The 14,121-nt window shown below is 55.4% G+C and overlaps 1 protein-coding gene across 2 annotated transcripts in view; it reads left to right on the top strand.

Annotated features, from left to right (window-relative positions):
• The first annotated feature begins 517 nt into the window (after window positions 1-517).
• The window catches only part of CDH23 (cadherin related 23), a 379,551-nt gene continuing 365,947 nt past the window's right edge, over window positions 518-14,121 (top strand). For both annotated transcript variants that reach the window (XM_008054754.2, XM_008054753.2), the window contains exons 1-2: window positions 518-584; window positions 5,276-5,353. In XM_008054754.2, the coding sequence (XP_008052945.1) occupies window positions 518-584; window positions 5,276-5,353 (145 nt within the window). The remainder of the gene's footprint in view (window positions 585-5,275; window positions 5,354-14,121) is intronic.

The raw sequence follows: 14,121 nt of genomic DNA, 5'->3' as shown, positions 1-14,121 counted from the left end.
AAAAGACATCTGGTCGGGCACAGGGTGGTGGGCTTGTTGGACTTGCCGAGCTTGTTCATGGGCCCCTGCCTCCCTGGTCAGCACCCATCTCCTCAACGCAACCCTGGCTAACCAGGCTCTTCCTCCTGGGGGATGTGGTCCAGAAGGCTGGAGGCAGCTGGCCCTCCCTCCATTGTCTGAGCCTGAAAATGTCACCCACCCACACTCTGTGTCTGCGTTGAGCTTTGCCCAGAGTACTCCCAGCAGGGCAAAGGGGACCCTGTTGGCCTTCGCCCACCCAGCTCCTCTCAGGCTGCTGTTATACCAGGATTGGATGAGGATAAACCAGACGAGTCAGACTCTCTCCTCTTTCCTGTGCCTCTGCCTCCCCCCACTTGAGTTGATTCCCCCTCCGTCTCCCACCCAAGCCCGGTTCTCCCTGGAGCTGCCCAGGTGGGGTGTGCTGGAGGGGCTAAAGAGTGAACCCACCCCCCCCAGGAGGCTTCTCACCCTCTTCTCCTTTGTGTCCCTAGGAGCCATGAGGTGCCATGTCACCACCACCTGTCAGGTGGCCTGGCTTCTTGTGCTGATCTCCGGATGCTGGGGTAAGTCCAGCCCTCCCCCTCCCCCATGGGCAGCTTCTACATGGGAGGCCGGGCTGGCTGGAGGGCGTTTGCACCAGTGGTTGGGCTCTGAGCTCTGGGACTTCTGAGTCCCTGCCTTGCTGTGTGACCCAGGCACATGCTTTCCTCTCTGGGCCTCAGCTGCCTTCCACAGCTCTCACAGGGCTCAAAATAGCTGTCTCCAGTGCCTGGGGCACAGGAGGGAGTGGGAGGAGCTCTGAGAAATACTTGGGCTCTAAGGAAGGTGGCATCGGTGACCTGTCCTGTTGTCCTCCTGGGTGCAAGGGCTGGCCACAGTTCTGTTCCGTCCATGGCGGTCGTCTGAACACCTACTATGTGATGTCATATGTGCCTACTGTGCACGTTTCTGGGGAAGTAGAGGAAAGGGCTTGTCCAGGAGTTCAGGGTCTAGCGGGGAGAATATCACATATAGGATTTCCTATAATGCAGGGAAATAAGCGTGTAATAAAGCGCAGACCCAACTCTAGAGCAGTCCATCGAGAGACAAGAGTAACTAGCCCACGGGGACACCAGTCAGAGGACAAGCATAGGATCTGAGCTTAAAGGGCCGAGAAATCATTTTAAACTAGGGAAGAAGGGTATCCTGGTGGAGGGCACAGCCGAAGCAGAGGTGTGGCAGCTGGGAGGCTTCCTCTCTCCAGGGAACCAGCCCTTCTTCCCTGGGCTTGCAGCAGCCACCTTGGAGGACCAGCCCCAGTGCCTGAGAAGGAGGCCAGGAATGGCCCGGGTGTCCGCCTCTCCCTTGGCCCCTGGACAGCGGGTTTCTGGGAGCAAAGCAGCTCAGGCTGCACTAAAGGCAGGCCAGGAGAGCAGGCATGTCTTGCACGGTGTCCCCTGGGACCGAGGCGTCCCCAGGGAAGAGCTGCAAACATGGTGTGCCTGGCGACACAGGTAAACACATTCCTGTGGGGGGCCAGCTCCTTCTCCCATGCCAGCGAGCCAGGTGGAGTCCCTGGAGGAAGCTGCATCCTCAAGCTTGTTGGAGTGTCGCTAGCATCCTGTAGCTGGAGAGTCCCTTGAAGGTCCCCTCTTCTTGCCTCCCTGTTTGGGGAATCCCTGCTGGATGCCCCCGTGATGGGGAGCTCACTCCCATCCAGGGAGTCCAGGAGTACAGCACAGCCTCAAAGTCTCAGAGACAGACTGGGAAGGAACTTCCGACCCTCCTGCAACTCCCCGCACATTTGATCAGAGGAGATACTGAACCCCGGGAAAGCAACAGGCTCAAGCTCGTACAAAACAGGAGTCTCTGATCCTCTGTGGGGGCTTTTGTCAGGATACCACCCCCACCTGCCCCTCCTTGCCCCATGTGGGAGGCCTCTGGGATTGCCTCCCTGTGGACTCTGTGACCTTGGACTTATGCCCTTCCCCCACTCTGTTCCACTCACTTTCTTCATTGGTTAAAAACAAAGACATAAGCAAAAATAAAGCAGGTGCTTCTGTGAGATGCAGTGGTCCTTGTATGAGCTCTCTGGGTGAAAGATGACTTGCATATTCATGGTGGGCAGAGGGAAGGAGCCTGGAGCCAGCTACCTGGGCTCCAGACCCGCTTCTGCCGGGGGAGTCCTTGGGCAAGCGTCTTAACCTCTCTGTGCTTCCATTTTCTTATCTCTAAAATAGGAATAATAATAGGACTTTCCTTCCTGGGTTGTCAAAATGACTGAATGAGTCAGTGTGTACATCGACCACTGAGAACAGTGTCCCCCACACATCAGGTGCTCAGTTAAGTGTTAGCTCTTTTATGGTCAACAGTCATCTTAAGAAGACAGGGCTTCTTGGGCCACAGAAAACAGAGAAGCTAAGTGAGTCACCCAGGGCCTCTCCGCAATTCTGTGGCTGCATGTGGGCCAGCCTGCTCTGCCATATATACAAGGGTCTCTCTCTTTGTCTCTCATTGCTGGGCTGTCACCTCTTCCTGGTCCCTGTTCAAATCCTTTAGCATGACAGGGCGCTGGCTGACCTTGGGGACTGAAAGGCGATGATTCTGGGTCAAGATTATGCTTGCCAGCCTGATCCAGCAGGGAGGGTTGCCACACAGCCACAGGGATGCCTGGTTGTTTCCAGATGAAGTCCCCTGGACGACTCACCCACTTCCCGTGCCACCCTGCGGACACCCACCCTGGCCTAGCCCTTCCCTGGTCGCCCACCCCATACCCCACTGCACCTTCCTACTTTGTCTCCATGGGACCCATCGCCCAGGTGGTCTCTCCTCACATCCCTGGCAGTCAGAGATGGGTTGGGCTCAGGGACAGACCGTCCTGGATGTCCAAGCCCCTTGCCAGCCTGTCATCTCTCTGGGAAGCCTCCTACCTTTCTCTTCCCTCTCCCCTGACCTCAGGGTGCTCTGGCATTTCTCCTTCATCTGTGGGCTCTCTAGGAAGGCAGGAGCTGAGGGCCTGAGCAACGCTTCGTGCCCCATCCTAGTGTGGCCGGCCAGCAGGCATCCTGGTCATATGGTGGTCCCCCAGCGCTGGGGGAGGAGGGGCTTCCCCACCTGACAGCATACCAGGCTCCTATCCACGCAGCCACTGTAACAGTGACCGGGGTGCACGGGATGCCTGTGACAGGGAGGCAGGGCAGGAAGGCAAGACAGAGCTTTTTGTCCTCATCCTTAGGCTGGGAGATGAACCAGAGAGGTAGAGAGGTCTGCCCGAGGTCTTTCAGCGCAAGTGACAGAGCATGCAGGACCCCTGACTGCTTGAACACGTCTCTGCGCTCCCTGTTGGGTGCTTCCTCCTTGCTGTGGAGGGTTGGATCGGGGGTCTCTGATGTTCTCCCCACGTGGATCTCAGTGGGAGCTGTCGTGTCTTCGGTGCTCATCACTACCCTGAGGCCTGGAGCTGGAATCCAGGCCCCTAGAGGAATCCCCGCCCCATGATTCTGGGTCAAGATTATGCTTGCCAGCCTGATCCAGCAGGGAGGGTTGCCACACAGCCACAGGGATGCCTGGTTGTTTCCAGATAAAGTCCCCTGGACGGCTCATGCCTCCACGTCTCTGCCCAGTGTCTGCCCCTTCCTTTCAGTGTGTAGAATCCTTGCCATCCCCTGGTGGAGGCTCACATGCCGAGCCCTCTCCAAGCCTCCTCTTTCCCTTTCCCCTCAGGCCTGTTAGGGTGTTTACAGTATTAGAGCTGGCCAGCTCCCTGAATACCTCTGCAGGCTCTGGTAGGAATGTCAGTGTACATGACTAGGAGGCCTGTGAGGGCTCAGAGCAGAGCTCCCAGCGCTGCCGCCCAAGGTGCGTGGGCCACGTGAGGCCTGGGACACCAGAATTTCCCTTCCCCAGAAGTCCTTTTCTGCATCTACGCACATTCCTGCCTTGCTGGAAGCCTCAGAGCTCCCGAGGCCGCAGTCTGGCCGCAGGAACACATAGCCCTTGCGCTTTAAAAGCAGTCTGGAGAGTCAGTCGCCCATCCATCCCCTCCCTGCCTTGTCCTGCCAGCCCCTCCCAGTCTAAGTGCCAGCACTGGCCGCCCAAGGCACTGGGCCCCAAAGGTAGCGGGTCCTGCTCTGAATGTGGCAGGCGACACACGTCCCCAGTCTCTGCCCGGCTGCCCGTGCAGAGCTCTCAGCGCCTGATTATCGGCAGGTCCTGTGAAATAAAATTTAGAAGTGGACGGTGCTACTGCAGGCAATTTTTTTCCCCCTCACTGGTTTTCCACCCCCACCAGCCCAAACCTGTTACAGAATTCTCCCTCTTCTACCTCGGCTCAGCTGTTTCCTGGCTCCTGGATCTGAGCCGCAGGCCCCCTGCAGGATCAGAAACCTTCCCTTCTGGCCGCGAAGGCGGCACCTTTATTAATACCAATGTTAATAATAACTGCCATTTATCGAGTGCTTGCTGTGTGCCAGGGGCACAGCACTAAGCGCTTTATGTATGTAATCTCATTTAATCCTCAGTTTAGCCATGAAGTAAGTCCTATTATTATCGTAATTTTACACACGGGTAAACTGAGACATGGGACGATCATGTGGCCAGAAAGAGGCACAGGAAGGTTTCAAAAGGGCAAGCCCCTTGCCTGCCAGCCTTTTTCTGAGGCTGTTGCGTTCTTGACACGGAAGGGGATATGGGCACATATGAGTATATGGGGTGCCCAGGGAGGGGATGGCTTCCTGGAAGAAGAGACATCTGAAACGAGATGTGGAGGAAGAATAGGAGTTTGGCAAGTAAAGACAGAAGGGTCAGCAGTCCTGGCCAGGAAGTGAGAGAGGCTAGAATGAGGGACCAGACATGGTCTCAATCTGGCTGCCGAAGCGGGTGGGGGAGGAGGAAAAGATGCCAAGAGTCTCCTAGTTCTTCCAGTCCCCACTAGGAGGCATCTCTGTGGGAAGAAGAAGGGCCCCATCCTGACTCCAGCCTGGTCACAAGCTCTGAGGGCGTCCCAGGGTCAGCAGAAAGGAGGGCAGGGAGAGCTGCCCTGCCCACGTTCAGGGCCCCTGGAGGGCCCAGCAGGAGCCCCTGTGGCGTGTTATGTATTGTTGGTCCCACTGAGAGCCCGACCGTTTGCCTCAAGGCAGGACAGTGACCCTTGAGGTCCTGGGCAGTTGCCCACGGCACTGGATGCAGGTTCGGTGCCCACTGCAGCCCCACCTTACAAGGAGTGTGAGCCAGCGGGGAGCTCGGCTGACTGGCACCCTTGTCCTCTGACTTGCAGGCCAGGTGAACCGGCTGCCTTTCTTCACCAACCACTTCTTTGACACGTACCTGCTGATCAGCGAGGACACACCTGTGGGTGAGTAGGCGCGTGTGCCGGTGGGCGTGCAGGGGGTGTGGGGTGAAGGGGATGTTCGAGGTTGAGACCATCTTCCACCTGTTATTGGAATCTCTTCCACGGGGTTCATCTGGCCTCTGCTTGGATGCCTCCAGGGATGGGGCCCTCGGTGCCCAGCAGAGGGGCATTCTAAATGTCAAAGGGCTTTTGTCACGTTGGGCTTCCACTTCTGGCACCAGTTTGGATTCCTGTTCTACTGATGCCCTTGTGGATATTTGAAGATGGCAGCAGTTGTGAGTTTGTTTGGTGGTCTTTTGGGCTTTTCTGTGATCACTAAGTTTTCTGCACTGAGGATGCCTGGTTTTGTCATTAGGAAAAATGTTAACTACTTAGGGGGTGGGCATGAGCCCCCTAGCTGGAGTCACCTCATCACTCAGGTCTGGCTTCGTGTCTGGACCTCTGCTGGGCCTGGTTCCTATACCGGCCATGCCAGATCTGCCCACTTGGAACCTTGGGGCCCTGGTGCAGCTCTCAGGACCCAAAAGCTTCTCAGGAAGTGGGGGGTGGATTGCAGGAAGCCATCTTGCGGCTGTGCCAGTGGGCACACAGCCAACAGCAGCACCCAGAAAGGACGCACCTCCACTGACGGTCTTCCTCTATCCCCTCATTCTCAGCGGTGTCACTTTAGGGCAAGTACCTGTCACTTGTGGCTCCCTATACCCAGGCCTGCCTACCGTATGTGTGCAAAGGTGGGGACTGCGCGCACGTCGAGGTCAGCAAGGTGCATCCTTTTGGACGTATTTGTACTTGAAAGTGAGGCAGGGTGGCTTGGAGCAGGGAAGTGCATTAAGGTGTTTACCTAATAGGTCACATCAAACACCCTTTCATATAAAACCAGATGTAGGTGTGCGGTTGAGTTGGTGTGCAATTCTTCAGTGGGGATCTCTGCTGAATGGGGGCACTGGAGAGGGCCCTGGCTACCCTTGCTGTTTGCGAGGCACGTGAGCCCCTCTCACTCTCTCCAGTGGAGGCTTTTTTTGCAGGGAGTGCCAGGCACAGCAGGTGTGTGTCTTGCTGTTGTGGAGATTGTCCCCCCTGGCTCAGCAGCGCTTGGTTTCTGGGACTGTGAGGGGGCCCTCTGTGGACAGTGGCCACTCTTCCGGTGACAGATCAGTGTTGTAAGGCAGGATTTGGGATGGGGCTTGGGGACCTATGTGTTGGAGGGGCTCTCTAGGAAGGCGGCACCAGCTTATAGGATGCTCTTTCAAAGACTAAACTCACCCTTCTGGAGATGGAGAACGCCCTGATGGTCCCCTGGGAACCCTGCTGAACTGTTCGCTCCCCTCTAGGTTGGGTTGTAGGGTGAATGGGGCTCCTGGATTTGTAGCACAGCTGTGCTTTTTCCATGGACTTCATCTGTGGCTCCTCCTGGACCCTGACCTGGTGTGGTGTTGGCTCACAGCCAGCAGGGTAGGCACCCCATCCACGTGTACAGGCAAGCAGGGTGGGCACCCGGTCCATGTGTAACAGGTAAGTGAATGCAATCAGTGGCGTTTGTTACCGTCAATGTTCATTTTAACCTCATCCTCTGGGAGTTCCCTTTGTGGTGACACAGGTGGGTCACTGGGGCAGAGGTGTGGCCAACCATGAACTGACAGCCCTCTTAAGCAAGTGGTGCCGGCTCTCTCCCCCTACCTCTGACCTGCATGCCCAGCCTGAGTGTGGAGCCTCAGAGGCCAGTGGAGCAGGGAAGTTGGTGGGTGGGGTAGGGAGGAGAGCATGGCCAGTGCAGGTGGGGTGAGTCCAGGGTGGATACCCACTGGACAGACCTCCACGAGCCCTGCCGCCGTTGCCTGTGGCTCCAGGTCTTGACTGCCCTTTGCAAACACCGGCATCGATCGTCCTCTAGGAGCAGCTCCTGGGACTTGAGCCCATTATAGCTGCACTTGGCGGTCACAGCAGGTGACTGTCTAGTGCTGTGGGGATTGATTCCTGGCTCCAGGGGGCTGTAGGATTGAGAGGGGACTCAGTGAGTCAGAATATAGCCATGCTTATCTCCCTGGGAAGGGGGTGGGTGCTGAACTGGCCCAGCTCCCCGCTAGTTTCTCTCTTTCCTTTTGCATCAGGATGGGAGCAGCACAGCTCTGGCTGAAAGTCAGGAGGCCAGTTTCTGTTCCTGGCTGTGTGACCTTGGGCACAGTGCCACACCTCTCTGGGTCTCTGCCTCCCCAACTGGCCAATGATAAGGCATTGGAAAGTTGGGCCCAGTTGCCTTTGGCTTGAGCAGCCTGGCTGGCTCCGGGGTGTTTCCAGGCCCTCAACTGAGAAGTCCAGGGCCATTCAGAGAGCGACTGTGGACTTTGTGGATGTGGCAGGCTCCATGGCTGCAGGCCGCTGGCCAGTGGAGGCTGGGGATGGGGGAAGTTGAAATAGCAAGTCCAGAGACTGGCCCTTTGGCTGCCACGTGGAGTGAGGTGGCCTAGAGACTTGACTTTTTTTTTTGAGTTGGTGTCTCACTCCGTCACCTAGTCTGGAGTGTAGTGGCATGCTCACAGCCACCCTGGTGTTGACCTGCTGGGTTCCAGAGATCCTTCAACCTCAGCCTTCCAAGTAGCTGGAACTACAGGCATGCGCTGCCATGCCTGGCGATTTTTTTTGATTTATTATAAAGTCAAGATCTTGCCAAGTTGCCCAGACTGTTCTTGAACCTGTGGACTCAGGCAATCCCCTTACCTCAGCCTCCCAATGTGCTGGGATTACAGGCTTGAGCCATAGCACTCAGCTGAGATTTGACATTGAGAATTCCCCTCACTGGGTTGTTGGGAAGTTTATATACAATATCACCCACTCCAAAGCCTCCACACCTAAATGTTTTGTTGGAGGCAGAGCCTTGTGTGGCCCAGGGATGGCTGGTTGGGCTGTCCTGCAGCACAGGCTTGTGGAGGCACAGACAGGCACAAAGGTGAGCTGGATCCCGTGTTGTGGTCATTGCCGAGCCAGGCTGAAAGTGCGGGCTTGCCAGAGGTCAGAGCTGTGGGCAGCTCAGACATCTAGTGCCAGGACTCATCAGCCCGCTTCTGCATGGACCCTAGTGTGGAGACCTCACTGTCTCAAAAGGCAACTCGCGTCTGGGCCGTGGGACAGTTCCAGGGATAAAACATTTCTGGTTAATATGAAATCCGCCTCCCCGGAACTAACCTTTGGATTGAATTCTGATTGCTGGAGCCTTACAGAATAATAATGATAATACAACATATAGGATACACTATATATAAAAATAATATATTATTGTAACAACAGTATTAGTGAATGCCCAAGGGAGAGTTATAAGTGTTTTTATGTATTAACTCATTTTTAAAATTCCTTTTAAGAATCAGAGGTAGCGTTTGGCTGCAGGCTCTGTCTGCATATGCTTTTGGGGAATGTGCTCTCCTGGGTTGGGGACTAGGACTTCTGAGTTCATCTTTTGTGCTCTTGCCTCAGCTCCCAGCAGCGGGCCAGGACTTGGGAGCAGAGTGTGGGTGCAGCACGGCTGTCAGAAATCCCATGTGCAGGATGTATGCACCATTGCTATCTCTACACCTGTCTCGGCTCCAATTCCCTCTGTGTAATGTTCTTTTTGAAGACCATCTTCCAGCCGGAGAAGACAGAAGCCAAATGAAGTCATTAAGTAGCTCTGCTTTCTCCCAGTCTGTTAACATCACTGCTTCCCCAGACAGGGCCCCTCAGCCCCGTGTGTCTTGCTCCAGACGAGAACATCAGTCGCTGGCAGCGGAGCCTAGGCTGGGCCAGGTGGTGGAGGGGCAGATCAGCGCCTCAGTCCCTGGTCAGGCCAGCTGGCATCTCCCACACCTTGGCCCTGGCTATCAGCCCTGAACGACCACAGGGCGCCTATGGGATGAGGGATGGGCACTGCACAGGTGCCATCTCTGGTTCCCCTCCTGAGTCTGTTTTGTTTTTTTTTTTTTGAGTTGGAGTCTCACTCTGTCACCCAGACTGGAGTGCAGTGGCCGCTCGCGGCCACCACAGCCTCGACCTGCTGGGCTCCGGCAATCCTTCTGCCTCAGCCTTCCAAGTACCTGGAACTACGGGCGCACGCTACCACGCCCAGCTAATTTTTGATTTATCGTGGAGATGAGGTCTCACCAAGTTGCCCAGGCGGGTCTCGAACCTGCGGCAATCCACTCACCTCAGCCTCCCAAATGCATGGGATTACAGGCTGAACCACCGAGCCTGGCCTGAGTCTGTTTTAAATGGTCTACCAGCAAGATCAACACCGACCTCCATGGTGCTGAATCCCAGAGTCTGTCCTCAGACCGTGTGAACTTCCAGTGGCCCGTCGTTTTCTCCTCCAGGACACTACCCTGGCTTCTCGGCCTCTGTGCTGGTCCCTCCACACCTTCTCCACCTCTAGGTGGGCCCCAGGGTTGGCTCTTGTTGCTGTTCTTGTTCTCACCCCCAAGGTGTCTCATCTGGCCTCGTGGCTTAGATGCCACCTGTGTGCTGACAGTTCCTGACTTTGTATTTTCTTTGTATTTTGGGGGGAGACTCTAGCCTCACATAGTTCCCTTTCTGCTCAACCTTTCTGCCTGGTGTCTAAAGGGATGTCCTCAACTCAGCATGTCGCCAGCTGGACTCCCGATCTCCCCCGCACACCCGCCGTCTTAGCTGAGCTCCATCCCATAGTCACTGAGGCCAAAAGCTTGGACTCACCCCAGCACGTTTCTGTCTCTCTCCCCTCCCATCCCATCCAGCAGGAAACTCTGCTGGCTCTGTCTTCAAAACCCTTCCAGAATCTTCTTACCCCTCAGCCCTCCCGTTCCTACCACCACGGTCCAAGCCTGGGCGTCTTTATGTGTTGGCGGTCTCCCTGATTCCACCTTGGCCCTGCGGCCTTGACTCTTCCTGATGGCAAGTGGTCCTACGCAGTCTGCTCAGAGGCCTGCCCGGGTCCCTCCCTCCCACGTGGAGGAAATGCCAGCACTCGTTGGTGGTGTAAAGGCTGCTCTCAATCTATCCCCTGCTGCCTGCCTGTCCTCGCCCTCTTCACTGTCTCCATGTCACACACGCAGGTTTCCTTGTGGTTTCTTATGGGTGAAAGGCAAGTTCCCACCTCACGGCCTTTGCACTTGTGCCTGCTGCCTGGAACAGGAGGCACCTTCATTCATTAGTGGAGTTAGTCCAGATGCCACCACCTCTGGGTGGCCTCCCTGGGACTTCCTGGCAGGGCTTAAGTGAGGCTCCCTTTGCTTCCTCCGGCACCTAGACAGACTCTCTGCTAGTCCCCTTGGCAATGCTGCTGCTTATCTGTCTCTCCTCTTGGGCTGTGAATGCTTCTAGGTGGCTTGGCCGTCACTGTGTCCCCAGGGCCTGGAACTTGGGGTGCCTCAGAGAAGGTGTGGATGTCTGGAGTTGATGAGGGTGGAGGGCATCGTCCAAAGCAGGGTGTGAGGGCTGGTTCCATACCCACTCACCATTCCTCCTGGGACCTCGGGCCAGGCGCCCCCTCCCCAGGGCATGTCAGGAGCGAGGTGTTGGTGACAATGGGATGTGGGCCCAGGAGAGCACTTCCCTGCAGATGGCACAGATGCTGTACGTGCCTGTGCTTGTGAACGGCCAGGCCCGTGCCGTAATGGGGTTCCTGTTTTTATCATCCCAGCTGCCCACCTGAGCTGCGTGTGGCATATATGCAGGGGACTCTCGGGACATTGAGCCCTGGCTGACCCTTGGTGAGGAACACAGACGTGTCAGCCGCTGTCCAGCCACACTGACCCACCTGGAACCCCGACACCTCATGCTCTGTCTCGCCAGGGTGCCTTTGCCCGTGCCGCTCCTGTGGCCGGGAGTGCCCTTGCTCTTCCCTGCCTAGTAAATTTCTGCTCGTCTTTCAAGGTGCAGCTCAGATGTCCCTTGTTCCTGGAGTGCCCCAGCAGCCTCCCCTCCCCCACCCATCTGCCAGCTTTGTCTCTGGGTCTGTGCGAGCGCCCAGCACATTCTATTGTGGTTATGTGTGTGTAACTCCCCACTGGACTATTAATTTTCACTTATTAATTTTATTAATATCGACATTGCAATTAATTATCATTTTAGTATTTATGTATTACATAAGATCGTAGAGTGAGAATATTAGCTATCGTGTATTGACAGACAGCCTCCTAGCTGGGCCTCTGTCACACATTTTTTTTCTTTTATTTTTTTTTTTGAGTTGAGGTCTCACTCTGTTGCCCAGGGTGGAATGCAGTGGCAGGATCATGACAATCAGGGCTCACAGCGGCCTCAACCTCCTGGGCTCAGGCAATTCTTCCATCTCAGCATCCCGAATAGATGGGACTACAGATGTGTGCCACCATGCTCGGCTAATTTTTTTAAATTTTTTTTGTAGAGATGAGGTTTTCCTAGGTTGCCCAGACTGGTCTAGAACTCCTGGGCTCAAGCAATCCTCCCGCCTTATTCTCCCAAAGTGCTGGGATTACAGATGTGAGCCACTGTGCCCAACCCATATTTTTTTCTTTATTTAGAATGTCTTGTAGAGATAGGATCTGGGTATGTTACCCAGGCTGGTCTTGAACTCCTGGCTTCAAGCGATCCTTCCACCTCAGCCTTCAAAATGCTGGGATCATGGGCGTGAGCCACCAGGCCTGGCCTGTTATGCATTTTAACTGCATGGCCTCCTGGCAGTGACTCTCCTAGAGAGGGTACTTATCTCCATTTTACAGCCCAGCAAACAGAGCCTTCATCTCCGCTGGGCCAAGCCCTGTGCCCAGCACAAAGGGGCCCTCAGCAGACGCTTGGTGGGTGAGTGGGTGGATGAGTGAATGAGGGAGCGGACATCAACTGTCTCACCAACCCCCCTACCGTGGCTTCCCGGCTTCCCTTTGTCACTGAGATTGTGCATGTGGGGCCAACTTCCCCAGGCAGAACCCTAGCACCCCCAAAGCATCTTGAGCCACAATTAAGGCGATCATACCCATGCTAATCACCTACACGAGTACATTATTCTTGTCAGGAGCCATTAAGGTGGGAACTCGGGACGCATCAGGATGGATCGGGCCCAGGCAGCGCCTGGCACCGCTGCCCGTTAGCGCTGATTAATTTCTCTGCAAACACCATCAATGCCCAGCTGTTTCGTCTGGACCCAGGGAGAGAAATTTTCAGGTGGGCTGACCCTGCGTCAGTGGTCTCGGCAGTGGAGCGGTGCACTGGCTAGCAGGCCGACAGCTTCCCATCGGGGCGGCCCCACTGAGTGGAGCGGGAGGCTGAGAGTGTGGATATGGTCCCGCCGTTTGGGCAGCGCATGCTCCAGTGGGGAACCCAGACCCAAGCAGGTGTGGGGTCAAGCAGGAGGAGAGTCCAAGAGGGCTTGGGGCCTTTTTGGACTGGTTTCAACACCTGGTGCTCCTCAAGGGGCTGTCCTCCCTGAACCCTCCTCCCTGAGGGTTTAAAGAGGAAAAGTCAGGGTGGAGAAAGACAGTGTGAGAATTATTTTTCTCTTAACCAGACACAGGGGAGAGGGGGTTGTGGACCCCAGAGTGGTCCCTCGGCAAGAGCCAGTGACAAAGCCCCAGGAACTTAGGGCTAGAGACTTGGATGGAAGGAGTGTGGTGGGTCACAGACATGAGCTGTGTGTGTGCTGTTCACGTGATTGCCCAGCTGTTTCGTCTGAACCCAGGGAGAGTAATTTTCAAGTGGGCTGACCCAGGGTCCTGCAGACAGCTGAGTGGTGCACCGGCGAGCAGGCTGGTGCTGTTCTTCTGCCGACCATCTATACAGAGGCAGTGTAGCCGGAGGTGACAGCCATGCCAAAGCATATAGGCTGTGTCAGACGGTAGTCAGGGCCAAGGAGGAATCATTGTCTTTAGTCGAAGTTCAGGCCAGCGGTAGACGGTGGGGGTGTAGCAGGCTATATTCCCCACCTCCTCTTCCACCCCCACCTGAAGGACCCTCGGAGGGCCCATGATGGAGCCCCAGACTTCTCAGAGGACAATTTGACAACCTCTGTTTACTCAGTACTCCGGCTCTACAGAGGGAGAACGTGAGGCCTGACTGCCTGGGTGTGACTCTCAGCTCTGCCTGTTCCTAACTGTGTGCCTCACTTTACTCATCTGCAAAATGGGGATAATAATACCAAGCGTACCTCTTTGGGTTTGTGTGAATGTTAAGTGAGCCAGTTGCAAAACCCTTAGAATGTGTCTGGCACGTGACAAGGGCTTAAAAACTCAAGCTGTAATTTAAATTCACTTACTTGCTTTGAAGCTCCTGAAAACGTATGTTTAAAACAAAACTGGTGTGTATCAGGTAAGCCCCTTGGTCGCCCACTGGAGACGGCCTCTGGCTGTCCATTCAGTTGGAAGCCTGTTGGGGACTCTCAGAGCCGATGACAGCTAGAGGACCTCGCCTGGTCAGCCAAACTCTCTGGTCAGCCACTCATGCCCTGCGCAGCAGTGTCCTGTTAGCCAAGCCCACGACAGGTGTCTGTGCTCAGGCTGCAAGGGGTGAGAGGTAGTGAGGGTCTACTCCTCCAAGCTACACCCAGCAGGAAAGTCTCCAAAAATGGAAAGGTAGGACTGGCCACAGACCTCCACCCATAGAGAGACAGATGTCCATTGATGCCATCAGAGTGAAATCCCAGGGCTGAGTGCTGACTGGGTTTTCCTAAGATGCATTCAAATAAAGACATTGCTTTTTAAAAAATTTATTATTATTATTTTTGCAGGCAGGGTCTCACTCTGTCACCCAGGCTGCAGTGCAGTGGCGCAGAAATTGTTCATTGCAGCCTCAAACTTCTGGTG

This window comes from Carlito syrichta, unplaced genomic scaffold (assembly GCF_000164805.1).
Source record: "Carlito syrichta isolate Samal-C Ts95f unplaced genomic scaffold, Tarsius_syrichta-2.0.1 Scaffold301031, whole genome shotgun sequence".
Taxonomy (NCBI): Eukaryota; Metazoa; Chordata; class Mammalia; order Primates; family Tarsiidae; genus Carlito; species Carlito syrichta.
The sequence above is the reverse complement of the archived record's forward strand: the minus strand, read 5'-3'. Positions and strand labels throughout refer to the sequence as shown.